The 25,622-nt window shown below is 34.0% G+C and overlaps 3 protein-coding genes and 1 long non-coding RNA gene across 8 annotated transcripts; all 4 read left to right on the forward strand.

The window, feature by feature from the left end:
- The first annotated feature begins 170 nt into the window (after positions 1 to 170).
- Positions 171 to 3,822, forward strand: LOC114375871. Of its 4 annotated transcripts, none has more exons than XR_003658859.1 (6): positions 171 to 472; positions 602 to 945; positions 1,715 to 1,867; positions 2,150 to 2,183; positions 2,296 to 3,550; positions 3,676 to 3,822. It is a non-coding gene; the product is annotated as an uncharacterized LOC114375871 (long non-coding RNA). The 4 variants fall into 4 exon arrangements; XR_003658860.1 differs by having other exon boundaries at positions 626 to 945; positions 2,150 to 2,214; positions 3,440 to 3,550; XR_003658858.1 differs by having other exon boundaries at positions 626 to 945.
- An 8,882-nt stretch (positions 3,823 to 12,704) lies between these two features.
- On the forward strand, positions 12,705 to 19,390 carry LOC114375698. Of its 2 annotated transcripts, XM_028333548.1 has the most exons (9): positions 12,705 to 12,791; positions 16,966 to 17,067; positions 17,209 to 17,283; positions 17,378 to 17,628; positions 17,760 to 17,972; positions 18,067 to 18,159; positions 18,231 to 18,332; positions 18,417 to 18,743; positions 19,192 to 19,390. In XM_028333548.1, exons 2-9 carry the CDS (start codon positions 16,968 to 16,970, stop codon positions 19,261 to 19,263), a joined length of 1,233 nt encoding a protein of 410 aa, XP_028189349.1. In that variant the 5' UTR covers positions 12,705 to 12,791; positions 16,966 to 16,967; the 3' UTR covers positions 19,264 to 19,390. The 2 variants fall into 2 exon arrangements, with proteins under 2 accessions (XP_028189349.1, XP_028189348.1); XM_028333547.1 differs by having other exon boundaries at positions 16,966 to 17,283.
- LOC114373037 lies at positions 13,230 to 15,867 on the forward strand. Its single transcript, XM_028330591.1, has 3 exons — positions 13,230 to 15,111; positions 15,304 to 15,466; positions 15,552 to 15,867. The coding sequence occupies exons 1-3, from the start codon at positions 13,230 to 13,232 to the stop codon at positions 15,865 to 15,867; spliced, it is 2,361 nt and encodes a 786-aa protein (XP_028186392.1).
- Positions 15,955 to 16,813, forward strand: LOC114375699. Its single transcript, XM_028333549.1, has 2 exons — positions 15,955 to 16,054; positions 16,127 to 16,813. Exon 2 carries the CDS (start codon positions 16,130 to 16,132, stop codon positions 16,775 to 16,777), a length of 648 nt encoding a protein of 215 aa, XP_028189350.1. The 5' UTR covers positions 15,955 to 16,054; positions 16,127 to 16,129; the 3' UTR covers positions 16,778 to 16,813.
- Positions 19,391 to 25,622: the final 6,232 nt, after the last annotated feature.

Genomic DNA, 25,622 nt, shown 5'->3' on the forward strand with positions numbered 1-25,622 from the left:
GACAATTTTATAAATAAGTGAATTTTAACGAAGACGGTTTTGTGAAAACCGCCTTAAAAGGTTTTCATTTTAAGACGGTTTTGTAAAAATCGCCTTAGAAGACTTTTCGCTGTTTTTAATTAATATTTAATATGCGACTCTTCCACTCGTCCTTTTCTCTCTCTGAGTCTCAGTCTCCTCCTCTCCCTCTTCCCTCTTCGACTCCTCTTTAGGGTTTTGACTCCTCTCCTTTGCGCCAGCCACTACCATTTTCACCCGATGATGGCGGCGACGGACAGTACCAGGCGGCAAAACCATTTCCACTGAGGTGATGGTTCTGCTGTCTTCTAGCTTCTTCTTAATTTTTTTCCTTTTTTTTTCAGAGACCTTTTCCGGGGGTGTCGTACGATACGAGAATACAAACTACAATCTTCCCAACCCCCCATTTCTCGGTCCGTTCACGCTCTCAGATCTAACTCATCCAATCCATTCAGTTTGGTTTCCACTGCTCACATTTTTTTCATGTGTTATTCAATCATTGTTATTTTTCAAATTCATTTCTTCTTATTGTCGTTTAGTTTATTAGTTCATGTGGAAACTGCTTTTGTTTTTTAATTTTCAGATTTGTTTTTTCCTGTTTTGTAAGGCATTTCGATAGACCAAGATGAGCGTGATCTACCGAAATCGAAACATAAGAAGCGCACTCACAATAGGGGAAGCAAGCAGAGCACTCTAGCCTTATCATTTCAAGGCCAACACAAAGCAGAGAAAGCAAAAAAAGAGAGAGGGTCAGAGAGATAATAAAGTGAAGGAAGAAGAAAGGGTTTGTTTGTGTGAAAGAAAGGATGCAAAGTGAGAACCAGAACAACTAGTTGGTAGTGCAAAATTCGGGGAGCCTGAGCTTTAGCAGCCATTCGGTTTGGTCGTGTCGAAGAAGAAACTAAGCATCTTGCAACCATTCGTGAGGTATCTCACTCTCTCTCTCACTTCCATTTCTCATTTTCACTTAACAAGAAAACCCCTTTTTTTAAATTTAAATGAAAAAGCTCCTGATGGAAACAACCTTGGTATTTTTTGTGAAATTTTATTTAATTAAATCGGGTTACCATGTAATAAGGGGAATACTAGAGGTTTAGAGCACATCTATAGCACTTGGATATGTCCGATCTGTGGTTTTGTTCTCGACAAAGTGAATTTGCAGCCCCCAAAACATTTTCCTTTTATTTTCCGTTGGGTTTTTGGGGAAAAGATTTCAAAATTTGAACTTTCAATTTTTTTTTTGTATACATCCAATTTTTCTGTTTTTCGGTAACCAAGTGGGGAGTAAACTTTCGCTAAACGTGTCCTCTAAAAGTGTGGTTGTTTGACAGATTTGGTAGTTCTTCGTTTCATTGAGTTTGCAGAGTGCTCTTTGTGTGATTTTCTCAATTGCTACATCGCCTGTAATGTTTATCATTTACAACAAAATGTAACCGATTGATTGATTTGAGCTCTAGTTCAGAGTTCATTTAGCTTCATTTGTATTAACAAGAGATATTTGACTTATTAAAACCTTGTAAACTCTGAGGAACTAACTTTAATGTCTAATTATAGAACACACTTATTGAAATAAAGTAGCCATTATAATTGTCATCTCTAGTGAAAATTGCTAGTTTTGAAAGCCTTGGCATTTGATGCTTTATTGTTTAATTTAAGTCGTGGTGCGGTTTTTTTTTCATTCTATTTGTTCTTCCAGAATGGTGCTACTGCTCCTGCATCAAAGTCATGTATTCCATCATTAGCATCTGAGTCACTGGGCTTTGGTCAAAGGCATGATGATACAGTTGATATTCCTTTGGATACTACAAATGTAATGTCATTGCCAATTCAGGGACTTCCTCTTAAGACTGTAAGATTCGTTTTAGAGTGGCTAATTTTATTCTCCATGATATTTATATAGGACTCCAAGAAAAAGGTCAAGAGCTAGCAGCTTGGGAAGCAGATTTAAAACGGAGAGAGAAGACTGATTTTACAATTTAAACATTCTTTTTGTTGATTTTATTGTCATCGTCAATAGTGATATACCTATATTGTCTTAACTGCCTAAATGTATAAGTTCTTGCTTCTACCACCGTTGATTGTATCCTTCGCTTTTTGTTGATTTTATGACTTTTTTAAAAATCATATGTAGGAAATATAAAGAAGAGAAGAGGCTGTTTCTAGAGGTGAATGATGAGATCACACCATGCTACTTCAGTTAAGTGTTTTTCATTGAATCTCTATATTTTTCCCGAGTCAATAACATTTTCTTGTTTAAAAAATAAATATGCTTATCAGCTGGTGTTCCTATTGATAATAAGAATTGGCCTCCATTTTTCCCAATCATTCACCATGATATTGCCAATGAGATACCAGTTCATGCTCAGAGGCTGTAATATTTGGCCTTTGCAAGTTGGTTAGGTATGATTGCTTAAATACTATTGTTATTACTTGGTTGGTTGATTACTTGATTGTTATTAAAAAGTCCTTTCCTAAGCAGATTCGAGGTCCAGCCTGCAATGACACCATTAATTAAAACATACATATATAGGGACAATTGATAAAATCAACTTACACTACTATAAATAATATCAATTCTTACACTATATTATAAATTTATATGAGATAATTTTATCTTAAAAATTATCATTGAATCAAAAGTTGTTATCATATAATTATATTTTATAAAATCTTATTGGGACTTTATTTCTAGTCGTAGGTAAGAAAGAAACTAAACTGGGGTGTGGTACGTGAATGTCATTAGTCCAAAGGGATTTTCTCTTTGAAATAATTAATACTGTTAAATTTCAAAATGGCACACATACATGGAAGAAAAGTTGGAACAAGCTATTTGATAGTTGTGCAGAGGAGTTACTTTGGTAAAGTTGTATGCTTTTACTAGTGATTAACGGTCGCTGTCTTCAGTTTCCTGCTTAATAAAATGTTACATATATAAGCTAAAATCAGTGTGATAAAATTATATTTTCGATTTTTAATTATATTATAATATTACAATATAGGTTAATTAGTTAATTAAGACCTTAGTTTTACTCGTCTTTGCTGTTTATCGTTCCCCTTCTCTATGTGGGTATGATTTTATATTGTAAAAGTACAATCAAACTGTGCATTTTGTATTTGGATGATGGTGATGGTTAGGTAGGATACTATCTTACTTACACGAGGAGCTAGCAATAGTAATCTAATGATTTATAGTGACAATAATATTTGGCAATCTCCCTGTTCCAGTTAATATATGCAAAAGTTAAGTACGAATATATATCTTCATATAGTGAAATCCGTCAATTGCTTCAAGCCTTCAACTCTCCATACATAGCTATATTCATGAATTATAATTTTTCAAAAAAGCATTTTGGCAACGGGCGTACACCTCATTAAGCCAAAAATCCCTGTCTGTTTTTATGCTTGCCATTATTCTTTGCAGATGAAACTGCTGATACATCTAGCTTAAACAAGTGGAGGTGTAGATATTCTTTCCAAGGGAACCAGAGCTAGTCTCTTGCTAATTGTTCAAAATCATGTGATTGCCACTCAGGTATACTGTTAATTTTCTATTGGAATGAAGACAAGTAGCCTCCTGTAGTGTTTTGATAATTAATTGGTTGCATCATTGTATAGACTTCTAAGCAATTATATTTTAAAAAATGGTTTATGTTTCAGGACATACCGATGAAAGTACAGTATCATATTGTGTGTGAGAGATGTGTATTTTGTGGCATGTGTATTCAAGGATTAATTAACTATTTGATGTGGTTGAATATTGAAGCATTCTAATTAATGACTACACGTTTGTCAAAATATGATTAACCACCTGTGCTTGAAAAATTACCTTTATAATAGGAGCTGGTGAATATGATTAATAGAGTTGTTAGATTAATTTGAGACCAGGCGGTTAAAATTTTCTAAGCATTTATTCTTTTTTTAAAATAGAAATACATTCTAAGACGGTTCAAAGAACCGTCTTAGAAAAGCTACGCATTCTAAGATGGTTGTAAAAAAAAATAACCGTCTTAGAATGTATAGCTTTTCTAAGATGGTTTTTTAAGAATCGTCATAGAAAGTCAAAACTTTCTACGACGTTAACCACAAAGATGGTTCAAAACCGTTGTTAAAAGTGCCTTAGAACCGATGTAGAATCACCTTTTTATAGTAGTGTGTGACTAAAAAAATGTTTGATGCGAATGAAACATGTAAACCAAAGGCATTCGTAGAATGATCTATTCCATATTTTTCTTATATTTTTTTAGAGCAAGTCAAAATTTACTAAAAACACGTAATAGACTACTAGTAAGTAAGCGTGTGTTTGCGTAAGAGTTGCACTCAACGAAACTGACGTTAAAAGAAACTTTCGTTACGTAGTTTTTGGTTTTTGTTTTGAAATGTTAAATTTTTAGTTGAATATGATTTGGACATGTTTTTAAACACATTCTAAGTGATAAAAACTAATTAAAGAGCTTAAAACATGATTGGGGGTGAGGACTTGAAATAAGTAAAAAAACTCCCACCAATTTTGAAGGATTATGTTTTCTTCATCGACATATATTGTTAATTGTTAATTTTTGTTAGGTGAAAATTTAAATTCATGATTTCTCTTCTTCTTCTTTTTCTTTGATTATTAAACTAATCTTATATCTTTTCTAAGTAATTATATTACGAGTTCATATAAAAGACAATAACTCTTTAAATCTTTTCAAATCCATTTCTACGACCTCACTTGCTCCCATGCAAGCCTCTAGCCATCTAGAATGACAAGAACTCCATATTATTATTATTATTCTTTATTTCTCTTTTATTTATTGCATTACATATTTTTCATTTTTTTTCTTAAGAAAATATTTCTTTGTTGCACAAAATTATCCAAATTAGTTGTAAGAATGCAATTCCTTGCAATTAACACCAAACCAATCAATGATACGTATTCTTCGTTGTTCTAATGTCGACACATTAGTTGGGTATCCACATCATATTTACATGAAGTTAATGCATGTGTGCTTGCAATACAATTCAAAAGAAAGGGGCATTAATTATAGCAATGTTGTGGTAATTCTTTTTCTTAATTTAGCAAAATGTTATATACTGTATTAGTTGTTAGACAATAAATAAATGTAGAAGCTTTAATATTAACTAATTTGTATGATGTGTCTTAATTAGTTCATATAATCATACGTGTGTATGATGCAAAATCTAAGAATTGTTTTCAATTTTAGGGCAACGTATTAATAATTAATTATTGACAATGGATTTTATTTAGAGAATACTTGTTACTGTATTTTGATTATAATTTGACTTGAAGTCTTGATGTATATTTTATTGTTTGATTATAAATTATAATATTGATGACTAATTATGATTGAAATCCTCTTAGGGTTTTAGTAAGTTAATAAATATTGTTTAACTTTTATTAGTTGATAACATATATCTATGATATTTTAGAAATGGTTGAAAACATATAATCGACTCATTGAACCAATAACTACTGATATATATATATATATATATATATATATATATATATATATATATATATATATATATATATATATGAGGCGTGATAAGTGTTACATAGTGTTCGGTGTAAGTATTTCAACAAAAAAATAAATATAAAGTTCCTATTTATAAACTTTCAACTTTTAACAGATGAATCCTATTAATATATGAACACATGCAAATTTCATAAATTTTTTTTGCATCCATCTCAATTTGCATTCTAAAGATAATTGTTGTTAACTCCCTTTCAATTCGAACCATTGTCTCCAAATATATGATACTTAACTACTTTTGGAACTTTCATCCATCTATTCTTTGGTCTTTGATTTCAATTCCAGAGTCAACTATATTCAACTAATTTAACACCGAGCTTCAATTTCTGTTTAAACTTCAATTTATGATATGATTTTGAGAAATCGAAATGCACCAATAATCAAATATCTTTGAACACTTAATTTTTTTAAAGTTAGACACCACAATACTATATAATTCTGTATGTTGATGTTAATGATATTTCCAATTTTGTATAGAAGCTAAGTGAGATATTTTCGTGAATGAAAATATTTTTTAGGAAAAATTATTTTAATTATATATATATATATATATTATGTTTTTTCTACTCTAATTGCTACATGTCTCTCAAGGATCAATGTTTTAGATTAACAACTAGTTTATATGAAAGAAGCATACTTCATTAAGGTAGTTATAGTGATATTATATATAGGCGTGAATGGATGGTATATTTGGTGGTTTAAAACCAAGCATTATGTTGGAATTACACACATTGTATGGATAGTTGTTCCAACAAAGAATAGTTATTAATGTACCTAGTTAGTCACATATTCATGTATCTAGGAATTCACATGCATGTACATAGGTACTAGAACTTCATTAATATTCTTATAAATTTAACATTGTATTTACTCCCTAAGTCTATATAAATATAGATCAGCTGAGTGGGTTTTGCACTCAAGCATTTCATAATCTCTAATCTCTTCAATACATTCTATCATGGAGTGAAATAGGTAATCATTAATTTGTATTGAATTTTGTCTTTAATCGTTAACTTGCATCAATAATGAATCCTTTCTTTAAACCTATATCCACAATATATATCAATTATATGGAGTATAATCTTTGGCGTAAACAATAAAACTAATTAATATATTAAAATTAAGATTGAATTGTTCGAATACTATCTGACTTTAATCATTGATGTAAACAATAGTAGAATCAAATTCATATCTCACATTTTCACTCATCCAAAATAATGGTGAGCTCTGCTAGGGTTTTAGATAATAGTGGTGCTAAGTGCTAACCCTACTAGTGAGGAAGACATCCTCCATAGGAATACTAAGAAGGTTAAGGAAGGCTAGGAGGTTTTTGAGAAAAGGGATATTCATGTCCTTTGTTGATAAAATTCTTCAGCCAACTGACACTACTAGAAAATAAGTTTTTTACATCGGTTAATAAGAACTTTCAACATCGGTTATTAACCGATATTGAAACTATCAGCATTAAAAATATCAACGTTAGCATCAATTTTTTAAAAGCTGATGTTGTTTTACCAAAAAACAACATCGGTTTTTATAAAAACCTAAAAACTGATGTTGTCAGTAAACAACAACATTGATTTTTCTAAAAATCGATGTTGTTTTTTGGATTTTTTTAATATCCTATCTGTGTTTTTAATTACCAACATGTAATCATTCATATCACAACTTATCATTCAAAGTTGTAAAAAACTCATAAAATAAGTCATGCACCAAGAGTTATAAACAAAATATACCATGCACCAAGAGTACTTATAAACATTTATAAACAAAATATATCACAAATGTGTTCAGGATGTTCCAATTCCGACAAAATATACCACCAACACTTATAAAAAAAATTTAAATATTGATAATAGTATAATATAATGTACTTTAATTACAAACAAAAGTCCATAGAAATGTCTGAGTTCTATCCATCCAGCCAGTAGAGTTGGGTTCACCAGATCTTGGTTGTATGTAACAGAGTGCATGTTGCCATTATCGTCTAGCAGATGCCAAGTATGCTCTAGTTTATCCTTCCATCTTACAGCAAAGAACCTACTCACTTCACTATAAGACTACATTTAACAAGCAAACTAATATAATCAAATGTCTTATATCATGTCATGTTTATTTGAGAATAGTCTTAAAATTTCTAACATGATCCATAATATGAACTATGTTGAGCATTTCCTCTAGTTTTTTTGTTAATCTTCATCATTGTCTTAGTCATTTCCTTCCAGTTCTATTGATCTTCATTCATTGTTTCTAAACTCCATTTACAATATTAAAGTTATTGTTAAAAATAAATATGCATGCCTACCTACTAGTAGTAAACCAAGACATATGAGTTTGGTCGAGTACATGCCATAGAGTTGAAAGACACAGTGCATATACCATTTTTGAAAACCAAGAATGATATTCCTATTTGAAAAAAATTGGGGGCCTAAGGCTGTGACAGAATTCTCACACCAGCACAAAGTCCCCATTAAAAAGCATTTTCATGTTAGTAATATGCACAAAGTCCCATTATCAGTATTTGTATATCCAGAAAATAACACATGTTTTTAGCAACATACACAGAAAAAAGCATTTTCATGTTAGTAATACGCACATTAACAATAAGCAATACACACATTAAAATGAGAACTGGAAATCATCAAAACTAAGAATGAGCCCTAGCTTCTTGCTTACCATCACCATCAAAACCAAACACAGAAACAAGCATTTATAGAAGACTAGCCTTTCATGACCGAGAATGAGAATGAGAGTGAGTAGAGTTGTGTGTGAGAGCAAGAAGAAGAGCGTGAGAGTGATAGTAAGAATGGGAGTCAGAGATGATAGCGAGAGCGAGAACGGTGTGGTCGCATCACCGTAGAGAGTGCATAAGAGTGAGAACGAGAGTGTGAGAGTGAGAGATGGTTTAGAATGGGCGCGAGAAGAGAAAAAAAATAGATTTAATTTAACAAACACAATGTCGGTTTTCCAAAAAACTGATGTTAACATAATTTCTTTAATGTTGGTTTTTGGAAAAACCCAATGTTAACATGAGTTTGTTAACATTGATTTTTGAAAAACCGATGTTGACAAACTTATGTTAACATTGATTTTTGACAAACCAATGTTAACAAACTCATGTTAACATTGTTTTTTCTAAAAATCGACGTTAACGAACTCGTGTTATTTATGAGTATGTCACCATGTTTTTGTTAACATCGGTTTTTAAAAATTGATGTTAACATTGCGATGTTATATCCATTCTTTCTGTTAGTGTAGGGTGGTGATGTTTCTATGGACACAAACATAAGTGTGCAGAAGGTTGATGTGTTGGAAGAAGTTTCTAAGGAAGATGTTGGTAGTACGACCAAACAAATGGATGGACCGATGATCCCTCTATCGGATGCGGAACTTTTACGGTGGGCTTCTTTGCGGCTTAATACATTTGTTGTTAATGGTTAGGAAAGAGAGTTATTTTTTGCATTATTGAGACCAAGGTTCAACGAAGTTGGGCATAAAATGGGACGATTCAAATTATTAACCTTCACTTTGGCTGGTGACTACAACTTTGCCTTGTTAGAAGGCATGTGGATGGTGGCGAATCACTATCTAATATTGCAGAGGTGGAGACCACTTTTTCTAATGAATGTAGAAAAAGAAAAAAATGTTGCAATATGGATTCAAATACAACGATTACCTATTGAGCTCTATAATGATGTTTTCTTGAACAAAATTGGATCGTCTTTGGGGAAGTTTCTTAAAGTGGATCGCTTGACGTCTATACATTATCGTGGGAAGTTTGCGAGAATTTGTGTAGAACTAGATTTGGAAAAACCACTAGAAATGCATATATATGTTAGAGGGCACAAGTTGTATTTGGAATACGAAGGTCTTCACTCAATTTGCTTTTGGTGTGGACTTGTTAGACATAAGAAGGACCAGTGTAGGGAGGTAGTGGAGGTTATGTCGAGATTTCCACTTGAGAAACAAGTTGAAGATGAAGTTGTTGTGGTTGAACCACTATTGGAGACTTCTCTGAAAGAAAGGGCTAACATCAATGCCATAATATCAAATCAACCAAATATTGTAACTGCCAATCAAGACTGTACAAAGATTGATAACCGTTTTGGAGTGTGGATGATTACCCAACAAAATTCTAGAAAGGGGATGTTAGCAGTTAAAAAAGAGGAAGATTCTAGTAATGCTAAAGCGGGCATGTCAAGGTCTTGTTATGAGGCAATTTTTGTTAATAAAGGATCAACAAATGTTACAACGAATATTGAGGGGATTGAAGACGCATTTAAATCTCAATGTGGGGTCTAGAAAAATGTGTTGGAAATCCCTCCATAATTATGGAGCATCACATTCAACAAATATTGATAACATCAAATCACTACAAAAAAAATGTTAAATAATGGAGGTTATTTTGCGGAGGTTTTAGAAACCTCCTTAATTTATTAAAAACTACAATTTTTTGTGCTTAATTTGCGGAGGTTTATAACCTATGCTAATTAAATATTATTTTTCCACTCTTTTCTCTTTAAATTAAAATAAATCATATTTTTTTCCCAGCAAAAAAAAAATTCCTCTCAAAAAAATCACAAAACCCCTCAAAAAAAATTCCCTCTAAAAAAAATCACAAAATTCCTCCAAAAAAAAATTCCCTCTCAAAAAAATCACAAAACCTCTCAAAAAAAAAATTCCCTCTCAAAAAAATCACAAAACCCCTCTTTCAGTCACAACTTCCTCTTTCTCTTCATTAAAGATTTCCAAAACCCCTCTCCTCATATTACCCCTAAAATTTCTCTCAGTTTCTCGTTCCAGATTTTTCTTTTCTTCTCTCGCTTCCCAAAACCCCTCTCTTCAAAGGTACTTCCTCTCTTTGTTCCAAGGTTCGTTGCTGTTTTCTTATTTTTGTTTTAATTAATCGAATAATCATCTTCGTTTTCTTTTTTCTTCTTTTTATGTATATATTCGGACAAATATTTTGCTTGCAGGGTATATAGCGAGACGAAGAAATTCGAAGGATTCAAAAAGAAAATAAGGCCAGGTATACTCTGCCATTTTTTTTATACCTTCAAATTTTTGTGTGTTCAGTTTTTGATTTTAGTGCTGTACGTTGCCGAGAATGATTTTTGGAACTAAGATTCTGGCATTCGCCTAATCCATGGCGCTTTCAGTTTTCGATTTGGAACTAAGATTCTGGTTTCCCTTTCTTTATTTCTTTCTTTCCCTTTCTTTATTTCTTTCTTTCCCTTTCACCTACAAACCTTCCTTCTCTTCACCATCCCTGACCTACTACCAGCTATTCCCGTACCTGATTCTAATTTTCAATTCAGTTTTTTTTTTCTTTTTTAATTATTATTATGATTTTGTCTATTCTTTCAATCGTGTTGGTGTGTATTGTTTGCTGTTATTCTCTACCCAAGCCTAAGCCTTTGGTTTTTGACCCATCTTTGGTCATTTTTAATTATTTCTGGACTTTTTTATTTTATTTTTTATTTCCAGATAAAATTACAAGTTCACTGAATTGGTTGTCTTAAAACTTGAGAGTTTAGACTGCTTATTTCTAGGATTAGATGAGGAGTCAGTAGTTGGCAATTAATCCAAATCAGTATTTCCATTCCTTAGGATGAACGTGCAATCGACCTTCCCTTTTACTGGGTGGTATTATATAGTGAAGCAACTGATAAATTTAAATGACAAAAAATATATGTTTTTATGATATTTTATATAAATATTAAATTATCTTGTTTAACACAAACATTTGAATTATTGATCCCAAACTGAGACAAAGTGAGAAGCGGTGAGAATGACAGCCAAGGCTGACTCCTGTTCAAAAAGATCTGCCCGATTTGCAACATAGACATGCATGTTTATTTAATAAATAAAGTAATTTGTAAAAAGAAATTATAAAAATTATTAAAGTCATCATTTTCCCTGAGAATGTATTTGTGATTATGTGGTCCTTCATCACGCACGTATGGTAGCTGGCATGGGATATCCCGAGAGATAAGACTACTTTGAAATATGTGTGTGACAGGAAAACACAATTAAAATGTGATTCGGCAAAAATTTAGTTCTCTATATATCTATATTTGCTTTCTTTATGAACTGAAGAATGAATTTCACAACATCCAAATGACTATCACAATTGGCATTCAGAAATTGACTAACCATACTTATAATAAAGGTGATGTCAGGTTTGGTGATGATGAGATAGTTAAGTTTGCCTACCAGGCGTAATACATGCTGATCAACATAGTGTAAGATGCCTTTATATATATACATATTAAGTAAAACAGCGGAAGCTATAGTAATTTGGTATTAAATTTTGAATAAGAGAAATTAACATTTGCTGCAGTGATGCATTCTTTATGACACAAACTTTCAGTTCTGTTATTGCTGCAGTGATGCTCACTCTTATAAATCTGTTTATAGCATTTCACTCCTTACAAAGTGGGATGAATTTTGTCAATTGTATTTCTACTAATAATTAACATTTGAGAGTGAGAGAGAAGTGTGAAGACTTGTTTTTAAAAAAGAATAATTATGAGTTTCTTTTTTTTTCTTATTCTTTTCTTCTTCATTCCTTTCTTTCCCTTGCTTATTTATGATTAACATATATGATTTTCTTTTCTTTTAATTAACTTAGTGATTGAGAGAAAATAATGTCATCAAATGACTCCATCCATCTCGTACTTCCAATTTTACTTTTTTAAAATTTTTTAATTATAGTATTGATATAAAGTATTACTATGTCCAATATAATAACTAATTTTATTAGGACCTATAGTGTAAAGAATATAGATATACCATTTTCAAATAATTAGCTCCAACTTTAAATATTTTTTCTTTTTACAAATTATAAAAGTAACCCTATTTGAACTTGATAAGAACACAAAAGTTAGAAAAACTCATTTGGAACTTATAAGCATATACTTTTATTGCTTAATTGAATGTCAAGTAACTCCCATTGGAATTAGCATATACTTTTGATTCCATTTGGCATTGATGCAAGCAATTTCAGCTTGGATTTGTAGCACACTTGCTCCAAAAAATAAGTGGTTAATTTGCTTTTTCTTTTTTGGCTATTAAGGTCATATATATATATAATACTAACTTGTCGTATATAATACTAACTTAATTTCCTTATTTTTTTTAAAGCTTGTAGCTGAAGTTCTTGAGAGGTGCTGAAATTGGTTAGGCAATAGCAAAAGACATATTCCCCTGCTTTCATTTACTGGAAGTTCAAAGGTACTTCATCTCTCTCTTATTTTGATTAAACATTGTAATCTTTATTTTTTTTTATGTGTTTACAATGTACATTACATTTTCATGATAGTATTTTTATGTTACGACCTCTATTAGTTAGCTAACAAGTGTAATTTATTATAATTTTTTGTAATTCATTTTTTTTGTTGGTTCCATTGGTTTTTATTCTAAATACCTATTCTTATTTTATAACATATATGGTAGTAGCTGTAACATAAAAATTGGTATTGAATCTTAGGTTATGCTTCTTCCCCTACCAATTATTCTTTTAGTTAGAATAATTATTATAGTTTTTCTTCTTAATTTATATTATAATTTATATTATTCTTAATTTATAGTTTTTTTAATACAAATTATACTATGTTATATTATCATAGTGTGATAAATTATTTTAATAAAATTGTTTAGGTATCTTTTGTAATGGATAAGTCATGGATTTCAAAGGCCCGAAACTCAATTGATTACTCCATTGGTTTGAGTAAATTCTTAGATTTTGCTTTTAAGAATGGAGTTGTAGGAGAAACAATTCGATGTCCATGTCCAAAATGTGGATTTATGAAATGGCAAACTAGAGACATAGTTGAAGATCACTTGCTATATAAACCATTTCCTCAAAACTATGTTATATGGGATCTTCATGGTGAAAAGCAAGCATTAGAATCTTCTCAAGTGGAAGATGTTTTCCAAGATAGTGGTGTTCAACCTCAAAACCCAATGGAAATGATGATCAATGACGCATTTGAACAATATAGGCAACATGACCCTAATGTAGGTGCATCACAACCATTAAATGAAGATGAAATAGTAAATGATGAACCAAGAGAAGATCATAATGGCTTTTATGAGCTTCTAAATGATGGGAGCCAAACATTGTATGAAGGAAGCAAGTACACAAAACTAGAATTTATAATCAAACTATATCATATAAAAGTTTTGTGTGGATTAAGCGACAAGGCAATGGCTATGATATTGGATTTGTTAAATGACGCATTTGAAAAAGCAAAGTTTCCTCCTTCTATTTATGAGGCAAAGAAAATTATTAACAAGCTTGGTCTTAATTATAAAAAGATAGATGCTTGTCCAAAACATTGCATGTTGTATTTGGGAGATGATGAAAAAAGTTTGGATGCTTGTAAGCATTGTGGTACATCTAGATGGAAACCCAACAAGAAGAAGAAAATAGCTGCAAAGGTTTTACGTTACTTTCCATTGAAACCAAGATTGCAAAGATTGTTCACATGTCGTAAGACTGCAAAAGATATGAGATGGCATGTTTTGGAAGACAATAAAGATGGGTTGTTAAGGCATCCAAGAGATGGAGAGGCATGGAAGACATTTGATTTAATCCATCCTGAGTTTTCTTCAGATCCTCGAAATGTTCGCTTAGGCCTTGCTACTGATGGTTTTAATCCTGCTAGGACCTTGAGTTCTACCTATAGCATCTGGCCAGTTTTCTTAATTCCATATAATCTTCCACCTTGGATATGTATGAACCACACTTCCTTCATTCTATCAATGATCATTCCAGGCAAGCAATCTCCTGGAAATAACATAGATGTGTACCTAAAGCCCCTTGTAGAGGAGTTACGTGAGCTATGGAGTGGTGTGGACACCTATGACTCATCCTTAAATGAAAATTTTAGAATGCGAGCAGCTCTTATATGGACAATTAGGGACTTTCCTGGCTTAGGCATCTTATCTGGTTGGAACATACACACAGGATTGGCTTGCCCAACTTGCAATTTAGATGCGGAACCTTGTCGCCTTCGAAATTGTAACAAGTGGTGTTTTATGGGGCATCATCGTTTTCTAAGTAGAAATCATAAATTTAGATTGAACCGTGTTCGCTTTGATGGAAGCATAGAAGAACGAAACCCACCATTAAAATTATCTGGATCTGACATTTTTCGACAAGTGGAACATATTAATACTACATTTGGAATTGGAGCTATTCAAAATGGAACAAGAAAAAGATCTAGACAAGAAGTCACACAGTGGAATAAAAGAAGCGTATTCTTTGAACTTCCATATTGGGAGTCTAACTTGTTACGACATAATCTAGATTTTATGCATATTGAAAAAAATGTATGCGACAATGTCATGTATACATTGCTCCATGAGAAGGATAAATCAAAAGACAACCTTAATGCTAGAAAAGACTTGAAAGAAATGGGCTTAAGGCCTGATCTTTGGCCAGATGATAATGGAAAGTATCACCTTGCTTTGTTTTCACTAACACGTGGTACCAAAAAGTTATTTTTGAAAACTTTGAAGACTATTACAGTACCAGATGGTTACTCAAGTAACATTTCCAGATGTATTGATGAGAAACTTAATAAAATATCTGGGTTAAAAAGTCACGATTGTCATATTATTATGGAACAATTGCTACCACTAGCAATTCGTAACTTGTTGCCAGACCATGTGACTTCTGTCTTAGTGGAGTTCTGTTCTTTTTTTAGAATACTTTGTGGTAAAACTTTAAATCTTCCAGAACTTCAGTTGCTCCAAGATCGCATTGTGGTTACACTATGCCACTTAGAAATGTTATTCCCTCCATCATTCTTCACAGTTATGGTTCATTTAACTGTTCATCTTATAGAGGAAGCAAAACTTGGAGGCCCAGTGCATTATCGATATATGTATCCAGTAGAGAGGTAAAGATTTAAATAATTTAAATTTATGATGTTATATTACAAATATCTTACTTGTACACTCTTTAATTGTTAGTTATTTCTATAGGGAATTAGGTCACTTAAAATCCTTTGTGAGAAACAAGGCACAACCTGAAGGATCCATAGCTGAGGGGTATTTAGCTGAAGAGTCTCTTACCTTTTGTTCTCGGTACATTGAAGATATCGAGACAAGGTTCAATAGACCTAAACGTGTTTGTGATAACCCAATTGATAATGAGACTTTTTTTGTGTCCTCTATCTTCCCACAAATTGGAAAACCAGTAGGAGCTTGTTCAATGTTCACTTTAACTCCAATGCAAAAATTGCAAGCTCATCGATATGTGCTCCTTAATTGCACTATAGTCACACCATTTGTGGAGTAAGTAAAGTGACATAAACTTTTATTGTTATACTACTTATAAATAATAGTCATGTGTATTGATTATAATAATTAATTTATGTAGTGAATTTAGAGAATTCATAAAAAGGAGTTCAAGAGGAAGAAGACCTTCGTCTACAGAGATAGAGAAAAAAGTCAATAAAGAGTTTGTTGATTGGTTTAGAAAGCGGGTGAGTAGTCATTTAGTGGATAGAGATTTTTTTATCGTCTTTGTTTCAAACTCTAACTTCCAATTTTTTTAGATTATGAATCCAGATACAATGAATGAAATGTCTACTGATCTAAAGTTTTTAGCACGAGGACCCTTGGACAATGCAACAAGATTTACTGCATATAATATTAATGGGTTCAAATTTCGAACCTTGGCTCGAGAAGAAGGATTAAAATCACAAAACAGTGGTGTTTTCTTAACATCTAACACATCATGTGTTTCAAGTAGCGTTGATGGCAACTTAAGGCAAGCAGATTTACCTTATTATGGGAAGTTGGAAGATATCATTGAGATTAACTACTATGGTCGATTCTCTGTTATTCTTTTTAAATGTAAATGGGCTGATACTACACGAGATAGAGGGTATAAAAAGGATTGTTGGAATTTTAATTGTGTTAACTTTGATAGATTGATTCATATTGGTGATCGTGAAGAACATGAACCATACATTGAAGCATCTCAAGCACAAATGGTGTATTATGTAGATGATGTAGTCAATGAAGGATGGAGTGTTGTTGTACACATAAAGCCAAGAGATTTATATGACATGGGAGAAGAAGTAGAAGAAAATGCATATGAAAATGAGCCATACCAAGAGCAACAACTTGAACAATTTTCTAGGCTTGATGATCAATATGTACAATTGGCTACAAACCATCTAAATGATGATATAGTTGATTGAATTGTAACTCCTAAAATAGTAAGAAATTCACACTTGCCTAAATATGATATAGTTGATTGACTTATAAATGTTGTTATTATTTCATTTATTAATTATTTTAATCTTGTTTTAATTTTGATAGTATGTCATCTTAAATTTTATTATTCTTTATTTATTTTTCTCTTAATATTGTTGTCATGAATATGTAGTCATGCCAAAGGTGAAGCGTTTTAGAAATCCACAAAAATCAGCACCTCAACCACAATGTCCCTCACCAAGTGATTCCACACAAGCTCCTGAAGTCCCAACTGGTAATGTCCCTCTTTCTCATGAATCAACATCTGAAGTTCCAGCAATGAATCCTGAAATTTCTTCCCCACCAAGTGATTCCACACAAGCTCCTGAAGTCCCAACTGGTAATGTCCCTCTTTCTCATGTATCAACATCTGAAGATCCACAAGAAGATGAAACAACTAGACGTCATGTTGGGCGTGAGTCTACACACTGTTGGACTGTTGAGGCAATAGGTATACAAGTATTGTATTTTATTTTTATTTTTGTAATTATCATCATATGAAGTATATTACATTTTCTTATTGAGAAATTCTTTTATTGTTAAAGACTCTGAAGAAATGATCAAGAAGATTAAGGTGAAAGTTAGGGGAGTCAATAGCTTACCTAGGGAGTTACGCATCATTGTGAATTTTGATGACCAAGGCCAAGCAATTGGTGAAGCACAAGCCTTGCTTGCAGGATTTCTTGGAACACTAGCAGCTGATTGCAAATTATTTCCTATGGATTATGATAGATGGTCTGGACCTTCAGGCGTACCTAAAGCTTATTTTGATGATTGCTTTGAAACAATTTTAAAGGTATGTCAATTAGTTATATATAACTTTTTATATCTACACCACTTAGAAACCCTATCTTTACTATTTTTCATATATATATATATATATTATCTTGCATATGATATATTTGATAAATTTGTCTTTTTTTTTAGCCTCGATTTTATTTTAAGATTAATGAAGCTGGTGCAAAACGGTATTGCAAATTAAGTATGGGAAGAAAATGGGCTGCAAATAGGCAAAGCTTATGGAATGAATTCAACGATCCAACCAAAACAAGAGATGAAATCATAAAAAATGTGCCGATAGGCATAGATAAAGATCAATGGGCTCGTTTTGTTCATTATCGTCATAAACCATCAACATTGGTACAATTAGATTGTTTTAATTATTGAATTGTTTTTATAGCTAATTATATGATTACTATTACAAGTTGTAAACTTGAAATTGCTTTGCATGTAGGAACTTTGTAGGAGAAATAAAGAAATTCGAAGCAAGCAAGTTATTCCACACACTGGTGGATCCAAAGCTAATCCTAGAAGAAGAAATGAGTTGGTAATGACACTAAATGTTAACTTTTACTAATTAAAGAAGTTCAATGTTTACTTACTCTTTATTTATCTTAGTTGTTAGAAACTGGGAAGCTACCAAGTCGTGGACAATTATATATTGAAACTCATAAAAGGAAAGATGGATCATTTGTAAATGAAGCAGCAAAGACTATAGCGGTATGTTTTTCTTTAGTAACATTGTTTTCAAGGATTGTGCTTAATCTTAAAACTTTTGTAATTCCTTTTATTACATGTTTGCAGGAACAAATTGAAGTAGGATTGACTCAAAGCATAGTTGATGAATCTGAAGTTTCTCCTCTTGATGCTGTTGGTAGAGTGTTAGGGTTAGAGCACTCTGGGAGAGTGCGATGCATGGGATTAGGAGCTGTTCCTTCTAATACATTCAGGAACACAAGACTTCGAGCTTCTAGTCTGAGCTCTTCTTCATCTGGTGTTGCCTTTCCATCTTCAAACCAATGGCAAGAGAAATACAACAATTTAGAATCAGCTTTTAAGGCCTACATGATAATGAAGGAAGGAAGGATCCCTGAAGAATTAGCTAGTTATTTCACTCCTGATCAAACACATGTAAGTAATTAATATGCATACATCATTATGTATATGTGAGGTATCCTAAAACTTGTTAGTATAATACACAATGTACTCTTAAAACTGTTTTACATATGTCTATAGTTTATTAATTTATTCATGCATATTAGTTAGGAAATATATTTTGTAATTGGTATGTGTGTTTATTAAGCTAATTAATTTAGAGTTTTGTAGATAGATTTTATAGTTAATCAACAATATTAAGGTAAAATTTTATTCATTTTGGCTAGCTCTTAATACTCTTTATCTCAAGTTAGGTCTTTAAGTAAACATACATGACCAAGGTAATAACCATGCATAAGTTTAGAATATTAAAACAATTGTTTAGAATTGATTATTTTTATTGATGGTCATTATGATTTAGTATGTGTGATACACCCTTGTATATAGTATATGTGACTAAGTGTTTTTTCTTTTCTTATTTCAGCCAAATGATGCTTCAAGTGTTCCGAATACACCTTTGGATGCAAGAGGATCTTCTGGTGCTAGCAACCCTTAGTTTGCTTATAATGTATTTTGGATTTAAAGTTTAGTACAATACTAATATTACTTTGTTATGGATTTTATGTCATACTTTGATTTACAATAGAAATTTGAATTATAAATCTTTGAACTATATGCTATTATTTTGGTTATTGAAATATAATTTCTACGTCCTCATTATGAGTTTTTTTATTACATTTTTTTATCGATATCATAAGAAAATGAAAAATTATAATACATGTAGATTATGAAACTAAAATGAGTATACAAAATCATTATATACCATAAAATAAGGAGAATTAGAAAATCAATTGTAAAACATCTATTGCTAGCATGATTTAAAAAAAACCCCTTCATAGTATAGTTTTAAAACCTCTTTTAATAAACCTCCGCATTTAGCATAGGTTTAAAACCTCCTACAAAAAACCTCCATATTTAGTGTAGGTATAAAAACCTCTTCCAATAAACCTCCACAGTTAGCGTAGGTTTAAAAACCTCCTTTAAAAAACCTCCACAGTTAGCGTAGGTTTAAAACCTCTACAAAAAAACCTCTGCAAAATGTTCTCGATACCAGAGGTTTTTGAAAACCGCCGCTAATTGCTTGTGGCGAATCTAACTGCGGAGGTTTTTGAAAACCTCCATAATTTATTTTGCGGAGGGTAAAAACCTCCACTAAACGAAAAAATAACCTCCATTATTTAACAGATTTGTTGTAGTGAATGCATGGAAAATAAAAGGTGAAGATTTCAAGGTTTTGGAATATCATCTTTGACTCCTGATGATATCTATCACATTCATCTTAGAAAAAAGGAGGTAACATTTTCAAGGGTTCTTGGAAATATAAAAATTAATTTACATCCATTTATTACTCTTGGGAGAAGCCATATCCCTCCACTATATAAATGGGGGTTTGTGAGGATTTGTCGCAAGTAAGTAAGTGAGATCCTTCAAGGGTATAGAGTGAGAGAGTTTTTTGTAATCCTCTTCAAGAAAAGGAAGTTACATTTCCACCACATGTTTGAGAAATATTGTAAACAATCATATTTTGTGAGAATGAGATCATTGTAATCCTATTCATAGTGGAGATATTTTTTTTGGACTTGGTCTTGTGGTTTTTCCCTTTTAGACTAAGGGGATTTTCCGCGTTAAAAATTTCTTGGTGTTCTTCTTTTTCTCTTACTCTCTTAATTTATTTTTCTTATTGTCCATCTTAATCACATAGAGAGGGAAATTTATTCTTGGTATTTCCCAACAGTGGTATCAAAACCAAGTTGATCGGGGGAGCTATCATCTTGTGTGATTCAAGATGGAAGGTGTGTCACTCATGATGGAGATATGTTCAAGCTAATTGCTAAAAATTACTCCTATTGGAAGCCGATGATGGAAGACCATATGTACTACAAATATTTGCATGAGCCTATTACTCAAAAGGATAAAACGGAGGGGAAGATCATTGACAAAGAATGGGAGCTCCAAAATCAGAAGGCAGTAGCTATGATTCAAAAATACATTGATTGAAGCTTGTTCGAGCATGTGTAAACTTACACCAATGTATATGAACTATGGACAAAACTTGAGTCTATGATTAAAAAAAAAGACACATTGGAACAAAGCCCATCTCGTGAGAAGGTAGGTAAACTTGGAGTACAAAGATGGTCATAGCATGATTGAGCACTCAAACATTTTCAAGGGGCTCTTGAATCAATTGACGAAGATTGAGATGAAAATTAATGATGAATTACAAGCTCTTCTACTCCTTAGTTCCCTACTGGATATTTAGGACACATTAGTAGTTACTCTAAGTAACTCAACCCCTGAAAGGAAGCTCACCATGGATACCGCCGCTGATAGCTTACTGAATGAAGAAGCTAGGAGGAAGGAACGAGGTATGGTTGTCCAATCTGAAGCTAACATTGTAGAAAACCATAGAAGAAGTGAGAATCGTGGAAGAAGTGCAAGTAGAAGCCGTGATAAATCTCAAGGATGATCTAAATCTCACTTTTCTAGGATTACCTGTTACTACTATGGCAAGCTAGGTGACAAGAAATTTGAATATTGATATTGTCGCAGCGTGCCCTTTTGCGGGCGGGCGAAGGCGAGGCTCACGGGTGCGCTTTCCAAAGGAGGAAAGGTGCACGGAGTCGCCACCAATGTTTATTTGTGGAAAACGTCGAAAAAACCGAAGAAAACCGGTCAAAATGAAAATTCTAAGTTCGGGAGTTGTATTTACGTTTGAGGAAGGTATTAGCACCTCTCACATTTGTCTCAAAGGACAACAACCTATTTTTCAGAATTGTGGAAATTGTGTTATCTTAACTTTAGTTCTTTTTTATTTTTTTGAGGTCGACAAAAGCGGGGCTCTTGCTCCTACGTACCCTCCATCGAAGAGGAAATCAGACCTATGTAGTTCTTTTTTATGCGTGAATCAAGTGATTCTTTTTACTTGAAGGGTGATCATTTTAAGGCGTTGGACCTTAAAAATGATCCATTTTACTTGGTAAGAAACTGAAATCATAAACTTTCAAAACCCTATTTTTTGTGGACGAGCTTGACTAGGCGAGTTGATTTTAGCCTTAGTTTCACTTTAGTTATTAGTCAATTCAATTAAGAATGAGAAATCCCAAAGAGTAAACGTCCGATTGATTTTTCGCTTTATTTTAATAAAAGGAATTTTTTGATTATTATATTATTATTTTACCTCTTTTTTTATTTCCAACGTGGTTACGGCACGACCGAACGGCCGAAATTCATTTTAACAGAAATTAACGGATGATACAATTCAAATGATCGGTGGAAATTTATTTTATTTTTAGATTAGGCGAGAAATTACTTAAATAAATGACTAAAGCACGTCAAAAAGGGGGTATAGAAAGCGAATGAAAACGAGAATAAAAATACATGAAACAAAATGTGGACCACCACGGGTACATAGAATGAATTGAAAAGCTCGGTTTGAGGTACTTACCCGTTGAAGACTGAAGAAAACGAAGAACGAACGATGAATGTTGAAGAACGGTCGAGAATCTTCGCGTAATTACTCACGGAAACGTTACGGAAGCGCCTCGGCTTGGATTTTCTTCACGGAAATATTTTTCCTCAGCAATTTCGAGAGAATAAGAAGTGCCAAGAAGGCTGAACCCCTTCTCCCTTCACTCCTCCCCCTATTTATAGCAAAATAGGGGAGGAGCTTGCCACCCAGCTCGCCCAGGCGAGCAAGGTTGCTTCCTCCAGAAGCAACAGCCTTCTGGAGGAAGAATCTAGAAGGCCCAAGTGGGCCTGATTGCTATTTGTACCCCCTTTTTACTAAATGCACCCCCTCTACCTTTTTTGGTAATTCTTTTTCCGTAACGTTACGAAAATTTATGAATTTCGTAACGATACTTATTTTCCTTCCGCAAGATTACGAGTCCTTACGGATTATGTATTTACTCTTTTTTAGCTTTCGAAGAAGTTACGAAAACTCACGGATTGCGAAAAATACCTCCTTTCGATTTCCGTCACATCACGGAATTTTCACGGATCGCGTAAGCCTGCTCCCTTTTGATTTTTGGCACGTCTCGGGACTTCACATATTGTGCAACAAAGGGTGCCAAATATCTCGAAGCGGCCAATCAATGGTTGTATATCATCAAATTATAATCCCCGGACGAAATTAGGGTATGACAGTTGCCCCTCTTTACATACCTCTCATCGGAGATAAGAGGAAAGCAAAGATAAGACACTGATTACGTCCATCCTGCCCTTTCCGGGTTGACGATTCTCGTCTCTACTCCTTCTTTTTTGTTGTACAACACAAAACAAAATACAAACAACAACAAGAACAACGAATATAATATACATATACACATATACATATGTTTGGCAAAGGAACCGATCCGGAAAACAACAAAAGAACATATTTCCCAGTCACCAGAGGCTCCGCGCTTGATAACTGAGGACACATGAACAGCCCTAGGCAATGACATTCATGGGGCTCCGAAAAAGGTGGAGAATGGAGGGTTGCCTTGAGGGTCCACACTTAGGCAATCATGAAGCATAGCTCCAAACTCGAAGGTGGAGGACACATGAACAGCGCTAGGCAATGACATTCATGGGGCTCCGAAAAAGGTGGAGAATGGAGGATTGCACTTGAGGGTCCACGCTTAGGCAAACATGAAACATAGCTCCAAACTCGAAGGTGGAGGACACATGAACAGCGCTAGGCAATAAAATTCATGGGGCTCCGAAAAAGGTGGAGAATGGAGGATTGCCTTGAGGGTCCACACTTAGGCAATCATGAAACATAGCTCCAAACTCGAAGGTGGAGGACACATGAACAGCGCTAGGCAATAACATTCATGGAGCTCCGAAAAAGGTGGAGAATGGAGGATTGCCTTGAGGGTCCACACTTAGGCAATCATGAAACATAGCTCCAAACTCGAAGGTGGAGGACATATGAACAGCGCTAGGCAATAACATTCATGGGGCTCCGAAAAAGGGGGAGAATAGAGGATTGCCTTGAGGGTCCGCACTTAGGCAATCATGAAACATAGCTCCAAACTCCAAGGTGGATGACACATGAACAGCGTTAGGCAATAACATTCATGGGGCTCCGAAAAATGGGGAGAATGAAGGATTGCCTTGAGGGTCCGCACTTAGGCAATCATGAAACATAGCTCCAAACTCGAAGGTGGAGGACACATGAACAGCGCTAAGCAATAACATTCATGGGGCTCCGAAAAAGGGGGAGAATGGAGGATTGCCTTAAGGGTCCGCACTTAGGCAATCATGAAACATAGCTCCAACCTCGAAGGTGGAGGACACATGAACAGTGCTAGGCAATAACATTCATGGGGCTCCGATAAAGGGGGAGAATGGAGGATTTCCTTGAGGGTCCGCACTTAGGCAATCATGAAACATAGCTCCAAACTCGAAGGTGGAGGACACATGAACAGCGCTAGGAGATAACATTCATGGGGCTCCGAAAAAGGGGGAGAATGGAGGATTTCCTTGAGGGTTCGCACTTAGGCAATCATGAAACATAGATCCAAACTCGAAGGTGGAGGACACATGAACAGCGCTAGGCAATAACATTCATGGGGCTCCGAAAAAGGGGGAGAATGGAGGATTGCCTTGAGGGTCCGCACTTAGGCAATCATGAAACATAGCTCCAAACTCGAAGGTGGAGGACACATGAACAACGCTAGGCAATAACATTCATGGGGCTCCGAAAAGGGGGAGAATGGAGGATTGCCTTGAGGGTCCGCACTTAGGCAATCATGAAACACAACTCCAAACTCGAAGGTGGAGGACACATGAACAGCGCTAGGCAATAACATTCATGGGGCTCCGAAAAAGGGGGAGAATGGAGGATTGCCTTGAGGGTCCGCACTTTGGCAATCATGAAACATAGCTCCAAACTCGAAGGTGGAGGACACATGAACAGCGCTAGGCAATAACATTCATGGGGCTCCGAAAAAGGGGGAGAATGGAGGATTGCCTTGAGGGTTCGCACTTAGGCAATCATGAAACATAGCTCCAAACTCGAAGGTGGAGGACACATGAACAGCGCTAGGCAATAACATTCATGGGGCTCCGAAAAAGGGGGAGAATGGAGGATTGCCTTGAGGGTCCGCACTTAGGCAATCATTAAACATAGCTCCAAACTCGAAGGTGGAGGACACATGAACAACGCTAGGCAATAACATTCATGGGGCTCCGAAAAAAGTGGTTGGCGGGACCGAACGGTCCACCGGGTTTTTCCACCTGAAAGGCAAACATGCTTTTTGTAAAGAAAAATAAATCATTTGCGAGAGCACCATATCTTAGAGAAACAATATACTTGTGTCAAGGGTAATCTTCCTTTAATCGAGAATGAAGGGCAGGACGTCAACTTTTAGCTTTTAAATGAACATGCAGGGGAAACATCGGGCTAAGCTGAAAATAAATCACTCATAGTGTATAAAACTCACAAGGCAAGTGTTTTATCCTATTCCCAAACCATAACTGCACCATGACTCTATTTTCCACACGACTTCCTATCGAATCAAAGATCAAAACGTATGATCACGGACCAATAGGATTTTCTTGAGGGTAGTGTTTTTTGGAGAGGAAGCTGGGTGTTTCGGTGTTTTCCTCTTTGTTCATGTGGGGTGGGATATCGCCAGTCGAGAATGACTTTGAATGGCAATTCGAAAGGAAGAGACACCAAAAATGGGTTTTCCTTTGCCGACAGTCACTTATTTTTGCCGAAAATTTATCTGGTCTGAAGATTTTCCATTCCCTTTCTTTCATTGATCGAGAATTACTCTGTTTTCCTCCGATCTCTTCTATTTTCACTTCCTTTCGATCTTCGATCGAGAATCCTTCTTTTTCTTTCTTTTTTTATTGTTCTTT

The sequence above is a fragment of the Glycine soja genome, chromosome 11, assembly GCF_004193775.1.
Source record: "Glycine soja cultivar W05 chromosome 11, ASM419377v2, whole genome shotgun sequence".
NCBI classification, from domain to species: domain Eukaryota; kingdom Viridiplantae; phylum Streptophyta; class Magnoliopsida; order Fabales; family Fabaceae; genus Glycine; species Glycine soja.